We start from the raw sequence: 24,776 nt of genomic DNA, 5'->3' as shown, positions 1-24,776 counted from the left end.
AGAAAGAGAGAGAAACAGATGGGTTGAAAGAGCATTCAGCTGAATTGACACTTTGCTCACCGTGGCTTTCATCTCATGACCCTGTATGTTTACCCATCATCCACCTCACCTCCTAAATACCTTCTGAGTAGACTCTTCAAAATAACATCATTGACTGTATGTGTGAGTAGAGAGATTGTTACACCATTAATGAACCAGTAATGACGAAGAACAATTCTGAAGCATTCTAAAAACTCATTGTATTTTTGCTGGTGCATCAAAGATTTGCACAACATGTTTGCGCAGTTGTTTCGTAGGTCTGAAACATCTTGATTACATTATGGTAACCAAGTCAAAACATGACTAAACATGACAGGAACAAAATGTAAAGTGCAATTGATTGTTAATTAAATATCAATCAAAACTTCTGCTCAAAATAAGACAGCTTGAGGGAACCAACTTGCGAACACATCTGCCTGCCCAGCTTTACGCCTTTCAATGTCTGATTTGTTGGTAAAACAATATTTTGATATGCTCCTGCATAAGGGCTGTTCAGATTAATATATAAGATCTCTTCTAGACAGCAAATGCTGATTTCATGCTGTACGTTGCTAAGCAGCCAACTCATCATTACTCATCTAATTCTTCTCAAATCAAATTATCTGAGCCTATGCTATCCATATTTATTGTATGTCAACAGTCATCTCATTCGTGTCTATTCATATTAAGAGAAACATCTGAAAAAGTTAAATGAAACAAATGAGAACTTATTTTCTATGCTGTGAAAGAACATCCTCTATGTTCCTCTGGGCCATTGCGGAAAGCAGTAGTGTAACAAGAACATCTTAACGCTGAGATCATGATACTCCAACCTGCTGTTCTGCGTTCATTGATTAGAGCCCTGTGTTTTTGTTTGTCTCACAAACAAGAAAACAAACAGAGTTTGTCTGTTTGTTTATTTAGCACCATGAGAATTTAAACAATAGAAGAACACTCAATGGAGACAGACATAAACACGGTAGGGTGATTTGAAAACCTCTCCTTAAAGGTGCTGTGTGTAATTTTTTGGAGGATCTATGGACAGAAATGCAATATAATATACAGTACAAAACTATGTTTTCAGACGTGACCTTACATAATGAAGCGTTATGTTTTTATTACCTTAGTCTGAGCTATTTCTATCTACATACACCGCGGGTCCACTTACATGGTATTCACCATGTTGTTTCTACAGTAGCCCTAAACGGACAAACTGCTCTGCAGAACTCGTTTCGTAAATATTTTATCTCCTTCAGCAAAGAAGCGAAAATGTGATGACATCTTAGTCCTGTGTCAGCCGCCGTAGGGTATCGAATGGGAGGGGGAAGGAGTGGATGGGCTTGATGCTTAGGCCTTTCTCACATTTACTGCACATTGAATCAGTCTAAAAAACAGATATGTGAGATTGAAAGGTTTTGATGTGTGTTGGCTGCGTTTGTAATGGTTATTCTCAATCAGATTGGGGGTTCATAGCATGCAGCTCGAACTCGTTGAACCTAACTTGAAAGTATTTATGTGGAACTTTTCCTTAAACAAAATGACTGTTCTTTGCCATACATTTCTTTGCATGTCTTTGCTAATAAAAGTTGGCTATAATATAAAAAAGAAAGGTGGAATAGTTCAATATAATAGCCCGGATGTATCTGACATATATTTTTTTGGTAATGACACATTAACTGCAGGACGTAAATTGGTCTGAACAGGTTTCAGATTTTTTATTTCTGCAAGCAACTTTGAATGTTTCACATGCTGACATGACAACCCAAAGGAAGATTGTGTAACTCAGAGGCTGTTCTTTCATAGCTCACGACACTTAGTTCAACAAAAAAAGTTTCATTTACTCTTTTCCCAAAACCATTTATGACTTTCTGTCTTTTTATGTCCAAGCCCAACCTTTTTTTTACCACGTCTGTTCCTGGTCCCCATCCCCTTTCACATACTTGAAAGTATGTCAGCGTTTAAGGAGAAATACTTGAGTCATTACACATTAGGTTTGTTTGCAGCCTTTGCTATCTTGGCAAACCTAAGTACTTTTTGAGACATTGGGGTGTTGTCTCTTGCAAAGAGAGAACTTTAAGCAAAAGTTTCAAATTAATCCTAATTTAGTTTTAATTCTCTGTAATAGACAAAACAATTGGGAAGTGTTGGACCCCATTTAAAATGACTTGGTTTATCGGGAGTCATCAAAATAAAACAACATTACCAATGCTTTCTTATTGTCTGATCCATCTTGCCTGCTCCTGTCCTGTTATCATTAGGACACAAAATCTGTTGTAGGGTATTTAAATCCCTCCTCAGATAGGATTACATTTCAAACCCTTCAAATTTAGTGTTATTCAAAACGTCTGTCTCACACATTCACTGGTCCAAATCACAGTCCACCGGAAGCCTCGCCACACACAAACATACTAAATAATTTACAAATATCCTAGGAATATTCCATTTTCGGTCGATGCATCTAAAATTCATGTTTTATTTTCATTTGGAAGGACAAACCCTCATATAGGAAAAACTTTTTATAGAAACCCCAACAGTGCATAAGACACTAGACAAAACATCTACTAAAATATTGGAGACTTATTTAAAGTAATGTACTTTGTCTAAATATAAAGCTACTTTGGAACTATCATAGGTGGAAAACTCACGTTCTGGAACCAGATGGTGTAATTACATCATCTTCCAGCAGGGACTAATGGGAACATGCCAACCAGCCCAACCTTGACTCCCGTTGTCTCACCTGTGGACTGCAGTTATTCTGAAATCTGAAATACGTTTTGTAACTGTTTTGTCTCTGGAGCAATTTAAATTTAATGCCAGCAAGACTTGTTTTGACTAAACGCAGAAATCAATGCCAAACTGAGTCAAGTAGAGCTACACACAGAGCTCTCTAAAACACAATCCAATCAATCTTGTCAACCTCTTTACGGATGCCAAGCACACAGTTACTTTCCTTGATACTTGTTTTTACCTCTTCTTCTGTTCTGTCTACAGGTCACCTCCTCCTTCCACAAATCACATTATAATTATCACTAATTAAAAGGATAGTTCATCCAAAAATAAAACATTTTATTTCATACATTTATTAATACAGTCTGTTATTTTTTATACATGTTGTTCCAAATCCAAAACAATTGTTTACTGCAACTCTTTTCATCACCATACGATGAAAGTGGATAGCGACTCTTAGTCACCATTGCCTTTCATTGTACGGAAAAACGTTGCCTTATGGGTTCGAAACAACGCAAGGATGTGTAAATGATGGCAGAATTATAATTATAATCACCATCCCTTTAAGTATAATTAAAGCAGTGTAGACTTAATCATTTAACCTGAAGGGTCAGCAGCAGACAAGTATCTATAATTACCTTGTCATTCTGATTTTCTCTCTCGTTCTCTAGGTGAGACCTTCTCTGAATACTACAGTCACACAGAGAAGTGCAAGAAGTGTAGCGAGTGCACGGGTCTCATGCGTATGCAGACCCCCTGTACCGACTCGAACGATGCAGCGTGCGTCTGTAACTACAGCTACTTCCTGGACATTCTGTCTGGGCAGTGCAAGGAGTGCACCGTGTGTCCGAAGGGTTACGGCGTAATGATGCGCTGCGAATACGACCATGACACGGTTTGTGAGGAGTGTACGGACGACACCTTCTCCGAGCAGGAGAGCTCGCTGGACCCCTGCCTCCCCTGCACTATCTGTGAAGAGGACATAGAGATTTTAATCAGGAAGTGCACACCTACAGCAGACGCTGTGTGTCATGGTGAGAAAAACACATGCACGCATGCATGCACGCCCACACAAACACACACTTTTGAATGCACACAGCTAATTGGTTAATTCCTCAGTATTAAGCATAATGTTTGCTTTCCTCCATGTGTTTAAAGATCATTCTGGGTCATTTTCGCATGTGTGTGCTTGTGGCCTTGTAGTTAAAAGGTTAAAATGCAGATTCTGTGAAGGCCTCGTAGTTACAGAGGTCACAACGGTCAAACAGGTTGAACTCAGTGACACATGCAAACGCTACACTGCGTCGAAAGAAACACCGAAGAAAATTGCAAAAATTGCAATCCATCTGCTATACAAATAGTTCCACGCAACACTCACACCCACGGTTGAGCCCATGTTTTGCAAGTCCATTCAAATAAACATATCACAATTCTAGTAATATAATATATAGTGAAATAGTTCATTTCCCAACTGTAGTAATAATAAAGAAGGTGCTGTCAGTAGGCTAGTGAGCATATCACCATTTTACAATTACTAAGAATACGTCACATCCAATCAGAATTGAGACAAAACGTTTTGTTTTATAATCTAGATTTAGCTAAATAAAATGTCATAATCTATTTCTCCTATCCTTCTGAAGAAGTCCTTTCAGTGCAACAAACTAACTAAACCACGAACTACTGCTCAGGTACATACATACGTTGGGTTTCCTTGTTTTATAGGGGCTTTCCATAGACATAATGATTTTTGTATTGTACTGTGTATTTTGGAGATATTCTGTATGGTGTATTTGGTGCATTATCTATGTATTTGGTCCACACACAGTGGGGTTTAGCAGGACCCCCACAAACACACAGAGGAAACTGTTACCATGGCTGAAGAGGGCATGTAATATAGCGTGTCATTGGATTACTGTTCTAGCGGTGGGGCTGTTATGTGTGCGGGTGCTGTTATGTGTGCAAGGGCCGTTATGTCTTTTGCTGAGCTAGTGTTGTGGAAAAATATCAGTCTTGTAGTTCAAAAAATCTCTCAGACAAAGAAGGTCCGGGTGTCAAGGAGTTAACTTTATTTGCTCGAGCCAAACAAAGTGAGATGTTCCAAGTCATCTAAAAACCAAATGTTTTCCAGTCTACAGTTATAGTAAAATTTCTGAAAGGTGGTCTCTTCTGAAACCAATCAGGTATTTTCCTGTTATCTCTTATTTTTATTAACCAATTGTTAATTGCCTGCCACCAATAAGTCCCAGGAAACAAGGTACGTATCTAATGGTGGTACGCTGGTTATTACATCATTTTTAAAATAATTTGCATACAATGGTTACTACACGAGACCACCAAACAAGCCATGGTCTCCATACGAGACGGCGTGGCGTACGTGCGTAATCATGGTTACTTTTAAACAGTGGAAAATCCCCAGGTTTCAGAGAAAGCACAACAGGCTTCAAACTTTAGGCCTCTAAAAACATCACTGGATTTTACCTTGTTACATTGTGCTCAAATGTGCTTTAAACATGCTTAAAGTGACATTAAGTGCATTTATATGAACAATCATTGGTTACAGGTACAGATTGTGTCATTAAATCATCAATTCTTCTTCAAATAATCAAATTATCATCATAAACCTACTTATATGTAATTATTCTTATTGAATATGATTTCAGATCAACCCATCTATGTACTAATGTTCCTATGAATACTTCTCAATACTTTTTAGGTATTTTATCAAGTGCATTCATAACTGTGGTGAAAAACAGTGCTCAATACATGTAAAATACATCTATATGTGCTCAGAAATTACACAATACTAGATATGTTAGTTTGGGTTTTGGTGTCTGTGAAAAAGAACTGCGTTATAGTGCGTTCAGTCCTATTTAAAGGTACAGTTCAATATTGACTCATCATTCTTTAATGCAACATTGTAAATGCTACGATTATAATTACATTAGCACATTGATCAGTGGTTTATTGCAGTGGTTCTCAAACTTTTTCGTTGTAAGGCCCCCTTTGTGTTAAGTGCATCGCTTTGCGGCCCCCCCATATAAAGACGTATAATCTTAAACTTAGAATTTTAATTAAACCAAAAACATTCAGTTATACAATGCTAAAACCTCAATTATTTTGTTTGGTGGTGTCATTTTTCTGATGTTTGATTGCATAAAATCTATGATAAATTTCTATATTTCATAAAATGCCACAAAATCTGTGGCCCCCTGGATTCATTTTGGGGCCCCCCAGGGGGCCACGGCCTCCAGTTTGAGAACCACTGGTTTATTGGCTTGATGTGCTACACAGTATGTGTGCGCCAAATGGAGATGAGAGATCTCTAAGAGCAGAAGCTGAAAATCATAAAGCACCTGCAAGTGTTGTGTGTTACGCACACATACACATGTTCAGCTTTACTGGCAGCGGTTCCTGCACTTATCTGCCTTTGATCTCATATGAGAGGAGAGAGAGGAGATAGAGAAGAGGAAAGAGAGGAGAAAGAGAAGAGTACAGAATAGAGAACTACTGACTACTAAGATTTTACCTTTAAAGGGACAGTTCACCCAAAAATGAAAATTCTGTCATCATTTACTCACCCTCTTGTCATTCTTTCTTTTGCCGAACACGTATGATGATATTTTGAAGAATGTCGGTAACTGAACACTGGCGGCACCCTTTGACTTGCATTGGTTCTGTGTCCAAACAGTAAAAGTGAATGGGTACCGTCGTTATTCAATCACTGGCATTCCTCAAAATATCTTCTATTGTGTTCTGCAAAAGAAATAAAGTCATACACGTTTAAAATGACAAGAGGGTCAGTAAATGATAACACAATGTTCACTTTTGGGTGAACTGTCCCTTTAAGTTATTAGTAGTTTACAGTTTGGGAAGCTACAGTTTTCTCCTCGACACAGTTCTATACATAGTACTGGCGGTTTGATGATTATCCTTTTGGAATATAGTGACAGTTGGCACAAACCAGCCTTCTTTTGCAGCGTCTCTCTCTCTCACACACACAAACACACCAGTCAGAGAAGTCCTTTTACATCCCATACAGATGACCACCCTCGAGCACCACATCATCATACTTAAACTGACCTTATGCGTGACCTTTACAGCTTTATTTCATCCATCTCTCTCTCTGTCTGACCCTTTCATGTCCATCTGTCCGTGGGTCAGCCATGCATGTGCCCTCCGATGAGAGGAGCATATTAAAAACAAGCTCTTTCATGAAAATGACCACAGGCACACATACAGCGATCATCTGACAGAATGAGCAATCTCCCTCTACGCTGGTGGTCTGTGATACGTGGCGAATCACTTCCTGTGGCCACATGCGGATTTAAGTGGCATGTGTCTGCGCATGTGTGTGTGTGACAGAGAGCGAGAGTTGTGCTGAGCCCTTTCCTTCGTCGGATCGATAAGAGCGCTGGAGCGTCTCACACTCGGGTTTCAATCTGTGACCTCTATTGCAGCTAGAGCATCACACACACTTCCACTTTTCATGTTACGCAGAATTTTCAGAACTATTGCTAAATGCATTGATATAAGTAATGCTGTGTCACGTCACTCACAGTGTAGATGTAGGTTTAATTTTGGATCCATTTTACAATGTAAACACGGTGTAATAGACATGAATACGCACATGTGCATAAATGGTTGCATGTATGCACACATGTAATAAACAAATGCCCTTGAATCTAACATCTCTATTTTTATCGTTTTAAAAACACTCCTTTGTTTAATAAGTGTGTGTGTGTGTGTGTGTGTGAGTGTGTGTTTGCGTGTGCGCTATTGCCTCCTGCTAGTGTAATTACTGCAGCTAATCAGAGCACTTAACAGCGAAGCTTCTGTTCATTTAGTCATCCATCCGTTCACACACACACGCACACTCATCAGGCTCTTATCACTCCCCCTCCTGTCTATCACACACTCCTAAATGCAGACACACACACACGCGCGCACGCACGCACGCACGCACGCACACACACACACACACACACACACACACGCACACGCACACACGCAGGCACACACACGCACACACACACACACAGGGAGCAAATAAGGGTTGGTGTGTGTGTGGCAAGATTCAGTCTTTCAAGACAGTGTTTTCTGTTAGATAAAGAGAACCATTATAATAAACTTTCTAAAGGTTGCCAGATATGCATTAAACTCCTCACCAAAAAACAGAACGGAGAGGGTGAGAATAAAGACTGCTCATTAAGGAAGGCGCCCAGCTGAGGGTTAACAAGCACTTTACACTTGGCAACTCATCCCGAAAACGCCCAGTTAGGAAAGAAAATAGTTGAAATAAAAGAGAGGAATTTGAAATTGTTAACCTCTAGCTTGGCTGAGTTTTACCGCCTCAGCCCAATAAAATGGTGAACTAGTTTTTAAAACAGAGGTTTTAAAGTTCAATCAGGCAATACTCAGTAAGCCTATACTTATACTGAACGCTTTCTTTAAAAATGTAAGACAGGGAAAGAATATACTTTTTTTTACTATTTTTAAAATAAAATGTAAAGTGCAAAGACTTCCTTTAAGAAATAGGGAAGAATATAGATCTAGGGAAGGGGAGGTCTTGAAATGACTGTCAGCTACTGAGGGGGAGCCAGCAAGTGAAAGAGACTGATAAAAAAGACAAGAAAGAAAGAACACTGTCTACACAAGTCTTAGAATGCGCACATCTCTTTTGTGTGTGTGTTTATTTAGCTATACTTTATACCCTAAATATGACAAAACCTCTCTTTGACAAAATAGGGGCGATCTGGACATTGATTCATAAAGTGTTTTCATTAGCATTTATAATTGTTTCATAAAATAGAAATCATTGGTATGTCCTCATTTAGATATGTAAATATGTGTGTGTGGGTCAGATTTTACAGAATGTTCCCACAAACACAGAAAAGTCTAAATGAAAATGTAAAACTGCAGAAATGTTTGTAAGGGTTAGATTTCACCGCAGAGGTGACGTAAGATGGATAAAATATCAGATGCCATCAATACAAATAATAACAAAAACAAATGTGTGTGTGTGTTTTATTCATCTCCAAACAATGCTTTTTAATGAACTATTAAACAGTTCATGCCAACATTGCTTTCATTATGATTATTCAAACATAATTACACACACACGCTCTTGAAAAGTTCAGAAGAAAATACAGAATTTTCTCTAGTCACGGTAAATTCAGGACCCCCGTCGAGTCAGATCTAACCTGTCACCACCAGTTTCACAGCCATAAAAGATGTGAATGAGCTCTGTAACATTCTTGAACCTATTCTCGAGAGAGACTGGAATGTTTTCATGCGTGTCTGTGTGTGTGCACAAGTTTGGTTTTATTTGTTTTTGAAAATTTTCACACAGATATAGTGAAACACTTTTTCGTACGGCTCAAAAACCAGCTGAATCATGTTTTACTTCAAATCTAGTGTTTGTGGGGTTACATTCTGACGTTGCCTTACTATGAAACCAAACTAGTATTGCTTCAAAAGTCTTTGTGTGTGTTCAGGTTTGGGGTGGGGATTGCCTGTATAAATTATGCATTGAATCAATAAAGAGAGGAAGACAGATAAAAAGACAAATAGTGCCTTTTGTGAGTGCAGGGGGCAATATATCATGTAACACCATTCAGACAGCTATTGGTCAATTTAATGGCTTCCAGTGACTCATTAGGTTTAGCTCATTATTCTGCATGCATTTTTGATTTATGTACAAGCAGGGATTAAAAGTCTGAGACCACACTAAAGATCTGTAATACAGCGCCAAATTTAAACCTGAAAATCAACAGAGAAATTGTAAAATTCTTCAAAATGTAAGCAAAAATGTTGTGTTTCTTTTTCTTCATTATAGATCCATTAGCTCCTACGTATCCCCCTACCTCCCCTTCCCCTAGCGAATCAAACCCCTATTTGACTGATCTGGATGTATTATGGAGCCCCAGCCCTGGAGGGGATGCCACTACACCCAAACCCAGCACCCCACACTTCATCGGCAGAGGACTCAACGAGAACCTGATCCCCATCTACTGCTCCATCCTGGCGGCGGTCGTGGTCGGCCTGCTGGCTTACATCATTTTCAAGAGGTCAGCAAAAAAGAAACCTGAAATACAAAGACATAAAAGCAGATCACAAAAGACTGTGGACAGGGCTAAAAAATGTAGGCAGTGTTTACATCAACCCATTCAAACATGCACAATGTAGACTTATCAGTGTTAAAGGTGCTAAAAAGGTTTTTTTGAAGTGATACCACAGGGGTTTTGGTTCCCTAAAGAATTCCTAAAATAACTATTTTCATAGTTCAAAACCCATTTTTTACTACAAACAACTTTTCGTGCAATGGAAAGTTTCCAGGAACATTTGGTTCTTTATGTAAGCATTTAGGAACTTCTAATCGTGAAAGGAAATGTACATGGTCCCAGGAAGAGATTTTAAGGGGGCATTTATGGAGTGAAACACATGCACAACACACGACCAAAAAATATCTATTAGAGTCTATTAGAGTGAAAACATTGATAATATTCACATACTAGTATTTTATTTCCTATTTATCTAATATGATGTAAATATATTGTTCAAACTAGTGGACAATCAATATGAGTTTTCTGTGACGGATTCAAAAATCTTTACATTTAGCCTTTACATGTTTGCATATTTCGTTTCTTCTCTATCATTACTTTCATTTACACTGCATGTGCATGCATCTGTTGGCGTCTCCCAGGTGGAACAGCTGCAAGCAGAATAAACAGGCAGCTAATAATCGTGCAGCGACGGCCAATCAGACGCCATCTCCAGAGGGAGAGAAACTGCACAGTGACAGCGGGATCTCAGTGGACAGTCAGAGTCTGCAGGAGCAGCAGGGCCAGACGCAAGCGCAGGCCCACACGCAGCTGCATGCCGCAGAGCAGATCGGTAAGTTAAAAGTTATGACGTGCAGTATGTGCATATCTTTGTCTTCATTTTCCCCTTAACTCTCATATCTTCCTTTTACGATCGCTATCTCATACACTTGTTGTTTCCATGTAAGGCTGTGAGTTTTTATCGCTCAGATCTTAAAGGACACACAAGTCAAGACCTTACAAGCATGGACATTCACAAACACTCTCGAACCCTAAAAATAAACCAACGTGCTTACAAGCATTCCTGAGAAATCTCTAAATCGCCAGTGTGCTTCTTGATAATATTTAAAGGCCACGAGACAGTGATTATAGTCGTGTACTATCCTCGCACAGGAGTGATGCTATGAGAGGAGACAGAACGCTATTAAAACTCAATAACAAAGTGGGCCTGTTGACTCAACGTGCTGTAGAGTGCGAGAGAGGATGTCAAACATCTTCACCGCGGATATGCGGTCTGGGTTTAAAGAGCTCTAAATGTATGAAACACTACTTGTACTGTATATACATTCAGGGGAAGGGGACTGTAGATGACTTTATGTAGTCGATTTAGAGATTGCATTTAAAGGTGCAGTGTGTCATTTTTGTGCTGCTAGCACAAGTAGAACAAAAATGATTTTTAATCAGGTTTCCATAAAACACCATTGCAAATAACCCCCTTAACCAAATGATTTCTGCCTGTGCAGTGTTTCTTCCTCACACTGGTCTATTACTGTAATATAACTGATTTCAGGTTTGCCCAGCTCTAAATACCACATACAAAAAAAACTATCGTTGCTTTGCATGCTGGTAGATGATCTCTTCCTGTAAGCGGGCAGCCAGAATAAGCTGCTGTGCATAGATGAGTCATGAGTCTCACAAATGCTGCAAATGATCACAGAACAGGCAACACGCAACCTTCATAGACTTTACAAAAAGAGCTTAGTATCATATTTACAATTTAGCCAATATTTAAAAGGTCAAGTACGGTATCAAATGTTCCACACGTGATATTAGTCTCTGTTTCTGTTTCTGAGTCTGTGTGTGTGTGTGAGAGAGCTAGAGAGAGAGAGAGAGAGAGAGAGAGAGAGAGAGAGAGAGAGAGAGAGAAAATCACTTTCGCTTGAGTGAATCACTCTGGATAAAAGCACATTCTTAATGAATAAATAAATAGCAGCAGTTTCATTTACATTTATAGTAAATGGCATTGTAAATGGCCAAGGGCATTAAGTTAACCCCATTGTCATAGATATATTAGCCCACTTTGATGATGGTTCCTGGACACAGAATAAAGTTTGTCAAAAAACATTTTTTTTAAAGCTTAAGTGTGTAAACGTTAAAGCAACCATGGAAGATGGGCCACAGTATTCTGGAAGTTTATATGCTGTATATATATATACATATATATATATATATATATATATATGCATATATATATGTATACTGTTTTTATATATACAGTACTGTATATACAGTATATATATATACTGTATAGGTATACTGGGCACAATGAACACTAACCCTTTTGAGGGTTTGCAGATCTAAATAAACAATTCCTACAAGAAACAACTAAATTTTAACAAATATGTTTAAAAAAATATTAGAAAACATGAATAAAATATTGCACTTATTTTCAGATAACTAATATAATATTCCAATTATTTTATTACATGCAAATTCGAATCTGGACATTTCATTTGTGTTTCTCTTTTTCTAAGAATCATTACTGTACGCAATTTACAGCAGTTAAAAGAAATTAGTTAAAATACCTTAAATAGTAAAATAAATGGACATTAAAGTTAAGAATTAAGCGCACTATACACGGTTTCATCGGATGCACATGCCTGGACTGAAGTTAACTTTATTTTATATTTAATTTATATTAAGGTTTTATTGTATGCTAATTGTAATAAATTAAATTAAAACTACTCAACAGTTGTCAAAGCCTATGGCCGTGTGGACAGTGCTAACCTCTTCTCTCTCTCACTGCGCTTCCTGTCCTCTCTATGACTGCAGTCACTGCACTGTATAAAATAACGGCAAAAAGGCCCAAAATAAATGTAAAAAAATGACTCAACAGTTATTGATCCTTTGCAATGATTCATCCACACATTTTCTCTTTTCCTCTATCTAAGTCCATCTTTCCATCATCATTGCTCTTCCTCTGGGGGTACCTTCACTTCACTGTCTGCATGCAGTCCCATAGGACCATAACAGCAGATGCTTTCAGTCTAAACACACAATTCAACAATGTCAGCCTGAACAGGTGTGATTGTTCCATCGGGTCTTTCTGGCAGAGACACCTCTCCTTTATTTCTCACACATGGCTACTGTAAACACACAGGCGCCAATTCTAAACACATCAGTGCCAACGGTCTCCGCGTCTCTCCTCTGTGCCCACACACACCAAACAATGCTCGGTGCTTACAGCCTCTGTTTTGTAATAAATGACATAGAATCCAATATTCATTGATAAATTCTATATCATTAAAAAATATGTAGATAAACATTACTGTTACATACATAAACACATTAAGGTTAGTTCTTGGTTTTGGCCAAGAAGCACCTACTTAAACAGGTCTGCGTGCGGTCTGTGTAAACAACTTGGACTTTAAGGAACCACTGTTCATTTTGTTTTTATGCTACGGTTTATATGAAATATAATACAATGCAATGAAAGTTAATATCATGATAATAGGCCGATGGAAATTAACTTAAAGAACTACAAAGCAACATCTAGTTTAGAGGGCCTCAAACAAAACTCAAAGATTTAATACCACCAACCTACCAAGCGTTGACAAGTAGATCTATTATATGAAGCGTTCTATTATATGAACCTGTTACCTTAACTTAATCAAGAGACTACTGAGACATACCTAAAATTGTATAAAAGCCATACAGTTTCTCCGAAAGTGTCTGTCAGTTTTGTGTGGACCGCACGAGAGCGAGTAACATGCGCTGGTCTGACAGCCAGACTGGCTCATTAGCAGGTGTTGTGTGACAAATCGCAGTCTAAGACCTACAGGAACACCAGCGACTGCTTTCCTGATGTACCAACAAGCTTCTAATAAGCATTAACCTCAAACGTTTGCTACTGCTACTGCCAGAAGCCATTAATACTTCCAGATGACCCATATGGTGTGTTTGAAAAATAGTGTGTGTGTTCTGTTTAGGGAGAAATAGCTGGACCGCTAATAGGGCGACTTGTTAAAGCACCCAAGAGAACAGTGAATATGTTGAACAAACCTGTAAAATCAGCAGTTTCAAGCTGTATGCGTCTCTTCTTTTTGCATTTAGTCTCTTGTCGCTGTCAATTAGGAGTGACAAATAACTTGGATTAGTTTGTGTAAATGTGCTGCGTCAGTACCAAGTCCCAATGCAGTATGTCAATTTATAAAACGGTCAGTTCTGGTCCTTGATTCTGATTGGCTGAGCCGAGTTCTAAGCCGTTATAAAATACCCAGTAACCCACTGCTTCTTGGGGCTTATTGCTTTATTATTGTAAATGAAATAATCTTTTTTTTCCTATCTTTCTCTCCATTCTTGTCCCTCTTTGGTATTTCTCTACAACAAGTTTTTACTGAGATGAATGGATGAGCGGTTTAGTAGACATAAAGGGGTGAAGGGGTATTTAATATTTTATGTGGTTTTGGGACATTTTGCTTTCCATTTTCCAGTTTTACTCTTTTTCTTTGTTTATCCTGTCATCTATCTTTCACGGGTCTGCCGGCTCTTCTTTCATCTCAAATTTATGAAATAAAACTAAAAAAAGTGTTCAACAAAACTGCAATAGTTAACTTATAATTCAGATAAATGTTTCATTGCCTCTTTAACATCAAATTGAGTAAAATGTATCATATTGCGTATACAAATCGGTAACTCGCCATTTGTCGCAGTTTTGAGCATGTGCAAACAACTATGCCACACCTTCAACTGTTTTCATGCTCTGTTTCTTTTCCAAATATACTTTTCCAAATTCTTATCCATCTAAATCCCTCATTTCCGCTTCTGTCAGTGGATTTTATTTTCGAACCCCGTGCACCGTCTGAAGCTTTACTCTTAAAGGGATATGTCACCTAGAGAAGAAACTTCTGTCATTACTTACACACTTTTTCATAAAACGTGAGCAGAGACATTATGGAAAGTTATGCCTTTTTCTTACTTTATTTTGGGTGATCTATCCCTTTAAAGGTCCAGTGTGTAATATGTAGAAGGATATTTAGAATATTTAGAAGTGTTATGTTTTTATTACCTTAGAATTATCTATTTCTATCTACATACACAGCGGGTCCCCTAACATGAAATTCGTCATTTTGTTTTTACAGTAGCCCTAAACGGACAAACTGCTCTTTGTAAATACTTGATCTCCTTCGGCAAAAAAGTGAAAATGTGATATTTTTCGTAGTTCGTAGTGCTTCGAAAGGGAGTGGGAGAGGTGGAGTGAGCCGTTGGTTGCAATTCGCAACCTCACCGCTAGATGCCAATAAAATCTCCACATTGCTCCGTTAAGATACATTTCCTTAACCCTTCTTGCTATCGTTATTTGCTACAATTAACTTGCTTTATGTACAGTATGTGGGTGTTTTTCCCTATTGCAAAAAATGTAAGGAGTCTATTTGTCTATTGTTTAGGGGCCGTGTTGTGTACAGATTATTGTTGGGTCCCGTACAGTATAAGCGTATTGGCAGATAATGTTAAAATGATGTTTGCCTACGCACATTTTCTCACACGCTCGCTCCGTCTCTCCATCTGTTTCTCTCTGCTGCGTGCTACGACACTCGTGAGCGTGAGGCTCGATCACAACTGCTCTCTGCAGACAGAGAGAATGCGATTTCAAAATACTGCATCCTCCACTGAGGATACTTAAAATGTAGGACACCCCTCAAGGGACAAAAGAGCGTAGCATTTCCAAACAGGTTCTGATGTGAAGTGTGCACTTTCCCAATAGGGATCACAGAATATAATAAACTATCTCTAAATAGCGATGGCATATGTGTCGTCACAGTGTAGAACCACCAGACCCGCAGATAATACTATACTGTAAACCAAAAGATATGACAGCATCTCTTGATTACCAGAGACAATCTTTTTTATTCATTCATCGAGTGCATTCATTCAAAAGTCATGTTTACTATACCACACAGTGGAAGTAGATGGGACAAGTTGTTCTGGGGGGTTTAAATAATGAATTGAATGTTTTTTGTAATCACATTTTTACCACACTAGTATCATGTTAAAATGTATACTCTTGTGGCTATACTTTCAAAACAGTGCATATTTAAACATGTATTCCATTGCAATGCTTTGTCTCATTGATCTCTATTGTTATAGTCAGAAATGCATTGTTTAAATTTACATTTACAATACATTTTGGTAATTGTATTACTACAGTGTGGCCATCAAGTGCATGTCTCAGATGGTTGTATCTGTTGTTTTTAGTTGTATCTTCCTTTAAACAATGCCATTTAAAAACTTGAGTGCCATGTGATGTCCGTGTTTATATAGCAAATTCCTAGAGTAAACAAAGGCTTGGCAAGATTGAGAGTTAGCTAAGTGAAATATGTTCTAGATTTATTATTAGTCTGCTTTCAGCATATTTATTACACGGCTCATTTGAATGCTTGATTCTGATTGGCCAGTCGCGACATTCCAAGGGTTGTAATAACCGCTCAAAACTAATAACACCCTGTAACCCGGATGCTGCAAATCATTTTGAGAGGGGAAGTTTAATATTACACAAAAATTTGTTATAAATATGTCTTTTAATAACATATATGACATTATATTTACACATGATTAAACCATTTTGCCTGTTTGTGATGTTTGAACGTCGTTTCTTACTTTAAAACCGAAACTAAATGGCTTTTCCTCGCGGAAGGTCTGCATTCGGTAAAAACAAGCTAATAAAATATTTCAAATTCACATTTTATGTCCAGTTTTTTTCTCATGTGGCAAGTAGCCGTGTAATAAGTGGTATAATGTACAGGCAGCCGGCTGTTAAATACCGGCTTCCTGTACATTATCCCTTACATACAGTATTTAGATAAATCATCATGAACATGAACGAAAACACAAGTAGACTGACGCGAAATAAAATCACATAAAAACTATTGAAATCTTAAAAATTCTAACGAATCAGCCACCAATAAGCTCTAACGTAAAATAGTAAATAGCCATGAGATTATGTTGGATCTATTCAGTTTAGCATTTGATTTAAGTCCCAGATTCGTCTCGACACCTCTGACCCCCCCAAGCAAATACGCACAGTTCTGGACTAAATTTTTCCATCAAATTACACAGTACACTTCTGTTTCCCCAAAGGATGGGTGGGTAAATCTTCTTCACAGGCAATGATGTCATTGACAAGACAGAGAAAAGTTGTTTTTTGCACAAATGGCACAGCTCTGAATGGGTCCAGACACAAAACGGTACCTCAGAACTCAAAGCCTACTTGCAGCATTCCGGAACTGTTTCCATGGCACCTCACAATTGACAACAGATTGAAGGGTTAGTGGGAAAATGAGGCATTTGTGTCTCGGGCTGAATGTAGTAGTGATTGCAGTTAAATGGTTAGGGCAGGCAGAGGAGATCAGGGAGCTCAAAGCTCCAGGGGGTGCACAATTGCCTGAAACTGGCTAAAAATGGAAGCTGCATGTTATTTGAAGAAAAAAAATTGATTTGGCTATTTCATTTTGTCCCAGATGAGAAAGGGAAAAGAATTATGTTTCTCTTTAAATAGTCAGGATAGTGCACACCAAGACCAAGATTTATTGTGTGCAGTATTCAACAATATATAGGTCTGGCATAACTGGCACAATGTTGCTAATAATAAAAAATAAAAAGAATATATTTTATATTTATATTGTTTGCTTTATGTTTTTCACTTTATTTTTTTATCTAAATATTTTTTAATCTGCTTTTTAATGTACAGTTTTTGGAACTGCATGTGTTGTGATTATGATGAAAATACTGAAAAATCCTGCAAAAATGACAAATGATATAAAATTACAAAATATAAAGTATGCATTTTTTAAAAATTATAGAACATAAACTGTAAATTATGAATTTTTAATGACAAATTATAAATTCCATTTTGATTTGAATTCATTTAAATAAGAAAATAGCTTAAACTGAATTGAAAAGCTTAAACTTTTACTTGAAAAGTAAAAATGTAATACTTAAAAAATACTGCTTGAAGATTATGATGAAAATACTAAAAAAGAATAAGTATATCAGTATAAATTATATAAAATTATAAAACAGAAATTATTAATAAAAAATTATGAATTTTAAATTACAAATGATTTTTCTGTTTTGATTCTAATTTCAAACAATTCTATTTTTAATTCTATTATTATTATATATATTTCTATTGTTAAAAAATAACTGGAACTGAACTGAAAAAGTCATTCTCAAATCTAAATTAACACAACAAATGAAAACATAAAGTGAAACTGTAATACCAAAAAATGTCTGCTTCAAGATATTAAACAAACATTTTTCTCTCTCTTTCTCTAGTGGTGAGAGTGGATGGGGGCGCTCAGCCTGACTCCCCGCCACCTCAGGCCTAACCGGTAAGGACCAGGAGGTAACATGATCAACGAGGAAGGAGAGATGAGAGGTTGGAGTAGAGAAAACAAGTGCGGAAGGAACACAGAGGAGAAAGGAGGAGCGAAGCCATAATGGATGTCCGGCCAGGGAGGCCAAGACTACGAGACCAGATCTTTGATCATTTTGTACCCAGCACGGACAATTCTTTGACGGGCCGGTTCATCAGCATCCGTGGAGATGTCTTCAACGATCTGGCCTAAAGTAGCTACTACTAAACAAACATAAGCCCAAAGCGAGTTTGCAGTGTAATGTATACTGAAGCCCAGTTCAAACCTCAACGACAACAAAACTGAATGTTTAAAGTCTACCGGGTTTCGCAAATGCATTACAGTGACCTCGTGACATGAACTCTGGATCTCTTTACGAGAGGATGTAAACACGGCCGTCGTAAGTTTCACGGATATCACGTTATTTAACAACCTCACCATGATTCCTCTACCTGGGGCTTTCTGCCTGATTTAATAAGGATTTTGTTTTTGCCTTATCTTTGAAGTATTAACAGATTATGTCTTTAACCATCAAATTCCTCTATTTAATCAGAACCTCAGATTTTCATGCAGCTCTTTCCAGGTGTGTATTCAGACTTTGGGGGTGGGTTACGCAGTTAGCTTATGAAAGCAGCTGATCTCAGGTCAGCGTTTATGGGCAACAACTCGCGCCTGTGACATTTGCTGACCTTTACTAAAGTAATGACTCAGATCTATACTTAGCTCTGGTTCCTTTTCTCCCTTTCACACTCTCCGTGACAGGCATTTTTCTATAAACACACGCAGACATACAGTATAGCGTGTCATGTTCCCTGCCTTCCTCTGCTCAGTGTTTCTTTTCCTGGATGTTCTGTCCTCTTTAAAAATCTGATTAAAAATGCAAACAGAGAGCAGAACCGAAAGAATGAGATGCTAAGAACTGAAATGCTGACAAACATTTGGATCATTAGAAATCTGATTCACAGAGACGAAGACTCAAATACTGAGAAACACAGTCATTTTCAAACCATCGTGTGTATTTAGAGTTAACTAACATGTGCCTGACCAATACTTCAGCCATGCCATTTTTGGAGGGTAGGGGTGGGTTAAACATGTTCCAAATAGAGATGGAAATCATAAGAAGAGTACCGACTCAGATTCCAGTTAACGGTTCCTCATATAGTATTCATGTTACATTAGCATTCCTGTGTACTTAAATTCAATGCGCCCATAGTATGTTGACCTACTAAATGACCTAAGAAAAATACCAAAAAACTAAAATAATAACACATTTTACTGTTTTTGTTTAAATTAAAGTAACACTTATTACAGCAAAACTCTGTTGTGAATGTTTATCTTTAACTACAAAGATTGTCATATACGCTTATTTAGATCTGACTGGATCTGTGAAAATGTTGTTGGGACTCAACGGCCAATACTAGGATTCCCCCACCATTTTTTCCACCTTTTCCCCCCAAACTCTGATCTCTTCTTTCACCCTTTATCTTTTCTACTCTTATAAAACATGACATTCATAGACTACTGTATGAGTCATCACTGTTTTTCTAATCTTTGTCACCACATTTTTTGCTCTCTCAGACTCACTATCCTTACTTTAGTCTTGGCTAAATGCTTCACTCCATGAATGCTGAGGGCCGGACATGTGCATCATATGCCATAATGTGGTTTGAATCAAAGTCATCTCAGCAGTCCTGGAAACGGTTACATTCGTGCTTGGAGAATGTGAAAGAGAGACGTTTCATCTGACTGTCCTTGGCCCGGCTTAGACAAATTACAGGGCAGACCTGTTGCCAATTCAGCAGAAAGTGAAAAAAATATTAGTCCGTTACGCATTAAAGGTGAAGTGTGTAATTTCTTTACCTTTTCCTAAATCAACCAACAAATGACTTTCTTAGAATCGTCTCTGCGTACTCCTCAAGTATTTTAACAATCAAATAAATTGCATCACGTCTGTGAACCGAAGTGGTCTAACCATACAACACTACCAAAAGCCCGAACAATTAAAAATAGCTCATTGCTTCCTGTTTTCTCCCCATCCACTTGGGATATTACGCTAGTAAATAGACATTAGGGACCCAAAGTAGAGGATTCCACACACACAGAGCATCTAATGGACTGTCTTTCGTTGCATTCCTAATGTGCTTACTGCCAGGCTCTGGAATAAATATGAGAGGCATTAGTAAGACATTCCTGTCAGGCAGCTGGTAATTACCGCTGAAGCTTTCCGTCTCTCCTCCCCAAAGTCAGCTCACTCTCTTGGGGCTCTGTTCTGCTCAGCTTCCCTTCCCTGGAGCTCTGCATCTCCATTCTGGGACTGTCCGTCCAACTCTACGGCACTCAGCTGCAGTAATATTGCTATCAATGGTACATCTACAGGAAATCAGGCTTTGATTTAATTTTTTGAAGTCTTCGATATGAACAAGACTTTCACTTTCCATTTGAATATCTATCTTAAGAATTTCAGAACAGGGCAGCTGGATTCTAGCTGGTCCTTACAGAGCTTGACCACTTTAAGATGACCGTAACGAAATGAAGACCAACTTCCAACATTTTTCAATGTGACCAACATGTCCAAAACACAGCTACCACCCAAACTTTCCATCGGGTACCATATTCCATTACTTACTGGGAGTCACAGACTGATTTACACCATACAAGTCCAATCCAGTTACTACTAGAAGTTCTGCATTAACTTAAAGTTTGATGTATAGATCTTGCTTTTTGGCAGGATGGTTGTCTCCACATTTTATAACGCTCGAGTAGCGTGCATCTACCCGACGCTGTGGTTTCCATTAAATCACACCGTGCAGCAAATCACTGGCTTCTGGAGGGCTCAGCGTTTCATTCGTGGGGCACTTTACCAATGTTTGCTCTGAGATTAGCTTCCTCTGGAGAACCTGACGAGATCAAGATAAGATCTCTTTCTCTCGCTATCTTGGCAATCGGCTATCCCACACTTGCGTCTTAATACAGAGCAGAAAGATTGGCAAACATCGAGTGACAATAATAGCAAAGAAATTGATGCTTCTCAGGCGGGCGGTGTACTGAAATATATTATATTCAAAATAAGCCTATATTTTCGAAGAATGTTTTTTCTGATGTGTTCTGAGAGATAGATTGAAAATACAAGTATGAGGGACAGACATTTATCATGTGTTTCACATATAACCCAGATGATTTGTGCTTGGCATCCATAAGGTGTCAAAGCGTCAGTGAGCATCTGAAACAATTTAAAGAATAAAGGTAAACAAGTGGATTGATTCTTGATTCAATTCCCAGAATGTGCCAAAGCATCCATAAATAAAAGCGACTCCTGCAACAAAATATCCACTGAAATGGTTATAAATCTCACTTGTCAGCCAAAAAAAGTATTAGAGGAAAGTCAAAACATCATTTACAATACTAAAACTCTCCACTTGTATCCACCATCCTTTAGTAATTCTTTATTTTTTATAAACAGCAGTTTTTATAATTTTAAATAGATTTATTCTTTGAGCGCAGTATTTTCTAGAGACCGCTTACTTTCGTAGCACTTAAAATAGATTTGAACACTCAATAGTGTCCATCACCAGAAAGTGCCTGTGGACAATATCAGGTGTCTCTGAGCTATGTATCTTGTGTGTTCTGTGTTTATTGTATGTGATAGATTCCCTTCGTTTTTTTTGTTAGTTATGAGATGCATGTTGATAAAGGTTGCCAGACATGACGTCATTATCCAGGTAAAATACATCCAGGTGAATTTTATCTATTGTCCTGCGTTTCCAAGAACTGCCTACAATTCAAACAAGACACATACTGTATCAGCTACACCAGTCCTCATAGCGGTGTACTCAAAAACACAAAATGCATCATATAATGTCACTTTTACAGCACATTAAAACCATTCTATGCATTCACTTCACAGTGCAACCTACACAAAACGTTTAGCTCTTATATTACAACTGTAAGCTTAAAAAGTGGCAATATTTGATAGCTTTGTGTTTCACAAAAATGTTATTACTTATGACAAGGGATTGTACATTAACTGTTAGTAAAGACATAGAGATTATATCACATTTAAGAGAGACGTTTGGAATAATCGCCACATGATGCTTATGGAAATCACCCTCTGCTCTTCAGCCTATCCCGGTAGAGCTGAACCAGACTCAGACTCTGTGTGTATGTAATCCATGCTGTACAATGCATTGTGTAAATTTTCCTGGAGTTGTTGACAAATACACATATGTAAACAAGAAATAAAAGCATTTAGAATTCTATTAAATAAAACCAAATATGACTGCTTCAAAATGGTCTTTTTCATTCACAACAACCATCTATCTGTCTGTCTCTCTGTCTAGATTTTGTTTCTCTTTTAAATGTGCATGGGTCTAGTGGGGTCATACTGGGCAGAACCTTATACAGTAGCATTGACTGTTCTGATCCCAGACTAAAGATGAGAACAAAATATCTAAAAATACATTTTTACACACCATGTTTTCACTGGTCATGAGAATACCCTGAGTGTAGGTCAACCTCTATATGTTCCCAAGAAGTTTCTCCACTAATATTAGCCGCAAATCCAGACCCTGCCATTACACATGAACCAGCACAACCTCCCTTCTGCATTCCAGTTTTTCCCAGAATTTTGTCGTGCTGTGAATTTAAGAAGCGTTAAAAATTACTCTTGAGAAATGTGTTGGGTTTTTGTTACACATATTGGTAAGTTTATTCTTGCATGGCTCTTTTACAGAAAGAATGCCAGATGTTTCGTCATTAAACTATTGACTGGCCAGTGGCTTTCAAAAACTATTGACCAAAAAAAATGTTGAGTAAGAACTGTTTTAAGTTCTAAAAAAACAGAAAGCTTTAGAGTGGGCAGAAAAGCAGAGACCACAAAATATGTTTGGACTAAGTGATTGCCAAACCACAAAGCAAAGCACATCCATATGCTTCATTAGAACCAGACTCTGACCTGCTGCAACCGTACCCCGGTATTCACGCTGATACCCAACAAAAGCTCAATTTTATTACGAGGCATTTTAGAAAAACTGTCCATTTCGATAGCTGTGGGAAACACACACACTTACAGCCATACTGTACTAACTTACACTATCAAGTTTGGACACACCTACTCATTGTTTATTATAACATTTTAACATAATAGTAAGGTCACTGCCACTTTGGAATAAGATAAATGGAAATCTGTGAACAATGCAGTGTCCAACAAGTGTCAATACAAATCAAAACTTTCTGATATTTTTGTTTCTTCAAAGTCACCACATTTTGGCTAGATTACAGCTCTGCATACTGGTTTTCATTCTCTCCAGCACTTTCATGAGGTATTCATGAGATGCTTTTCAAACAATATTGAAGTAGTTCCCATGTATGTGAGCCACTTGTGGGCTGCTTTTCCTTCATATTATAAGACCAATTTAGCCGTTTCAAAACCCTATTTGTTCTTTTAAATTAAAATATTAGCTTTGCAGAGACAAGCGGGTCCAAACCTTTGACTATACTACTATAGAATTTAAGCATGCCCTTACAGTCCACCACCTATTTCCATATATTTTCTGCGTGTGAGAATAGTTTACACAGTAAACACACAATTTACACAGCTCGTACATCAGCACGTTTACACACTGATGGTTGTCAGAAAGCTTGTAGACAGTGATGTGCAGCAGGGTGGAAGAGATAAGCTCCAAATGCCCAGCATTCACTTTCAATTAGATTAGCCAGTAAAAGCAGCTACCGCAGTATATGGTCATCAAATAATTCATCCCCTTTTTCGTCATTTACTCCCATAAACTTAATAGGGACCATGAGTCACCTAAAACAGCAGGAGACAAAAACTGAAAGATTAAATGTTGTCATAAAAAGGGACATTATTGATGTTCAACTACATTCAATTTGACAAGAAAAAACATGGAGAACGTAAAACAATTAAATCTCTCTGTTGACAAGGGTACAGGCAAGGGTACAGACGAAAGCAACTCTCACCATTATTAATGAGAGAAAAGGGAATGGGAAGATGTGGTTAAAAATATGATTTTACACAGATGTGCCAGACATCAGTTTTCGACTCCAAACGAAGTTAGCAAGAGTCATAATATCATGTATTAGAGGAGACTGGCGCCCATTCGGAGGTGACAGCAGAAGTATAACTGTGAGATATTTTATGAAATGAAGTTAAAGGTCTAAACTACGTCATAAGCTGTCACTGTCAGATGCAGAGAAGTTAATTCATGCATTCATGACATCAAGACTAGATTACTGTAATGCACTGTTAGGTGGTTGCCCTGCAGGCTTCTTACAAAAACTCCAACTGGTCCAAATGCGGCAGCTCGAGTTCTTACACGTACAAAAAAGTATGAACATATTAGCCCGGTTCTGTCAACCTTGCACTGGTTACCTATAAAGCATCGCGTTAACTTTAAAATCTTGCTTATTACCTATAAAGCCCTACATGGTTTAGCTCCTCAGTACTTGAGTGAACTCCTCTTGTATTACAGTCCTTCACGTGCATTACGCTCTCAGGCGTCCTGTCAGTTGGTAATACCTAGAATTTCAAAATCAAGTGCAGGTGGTAGATCCTTTTCCT

The 24,776-nt window shown here is 38.0% G+C and overlaps 1 protein-coding gene across 1 annotated transcript in view; it reads left to right on the top strand.

The window, feature by feature from the left end:
* Positions 1 to 22,476, top strand: part of ngfra (nerve growth factor receptor a (TNFR superfamily, member 16)) — a 30,421-nt gene extending 7,945 nt beyond the window's left edge. Inside the window, exons 3-6 of the mRNA XM_057346827.1 lie at positions 3,417 to 3,779; positions 9,581 to 9,812; positions 10,448 to 10,638; positions 18,120 to 22,476. Of these exons, the coding sequence (XP_057202810.1) occupies positions 3,417 to 3,779; positions 9,581 to 9,812; positions 10,448 to 10,638; positions 18,120 to 18,172 (839 nt within the window). The 3' untranslated portion in view covers positions 18,173 to 22,476. The remainder of the gene's footprint in view (positions 1 to 3,416; positions 3,780 to 9,580; positions 9,813 to 10,447; positions 10,639 to 18,119) is intronic.
* The last annotated feature ends 2,300 nt before the right edge of the window (positions 22,477 to 24,776 follow it).

Source organism: Triplophysa rosa, linkage group LG11, assembly GCF_024868665.1.
Source record: "Triplophysa rosa linkage group LG11, Trosa_1v2, whole genome shotgun sequence".
NCBI lineage: Eukaryota > Metazoa > Chordata > Actinopteri > Cypriniformes > Nemacheilidae > Triplophysa > Triplophysa rosa.
Note: the sequence above shows the minus strand (reverse complement) of the source record. Positions and strands in the feature narration are given on the sequence as shown.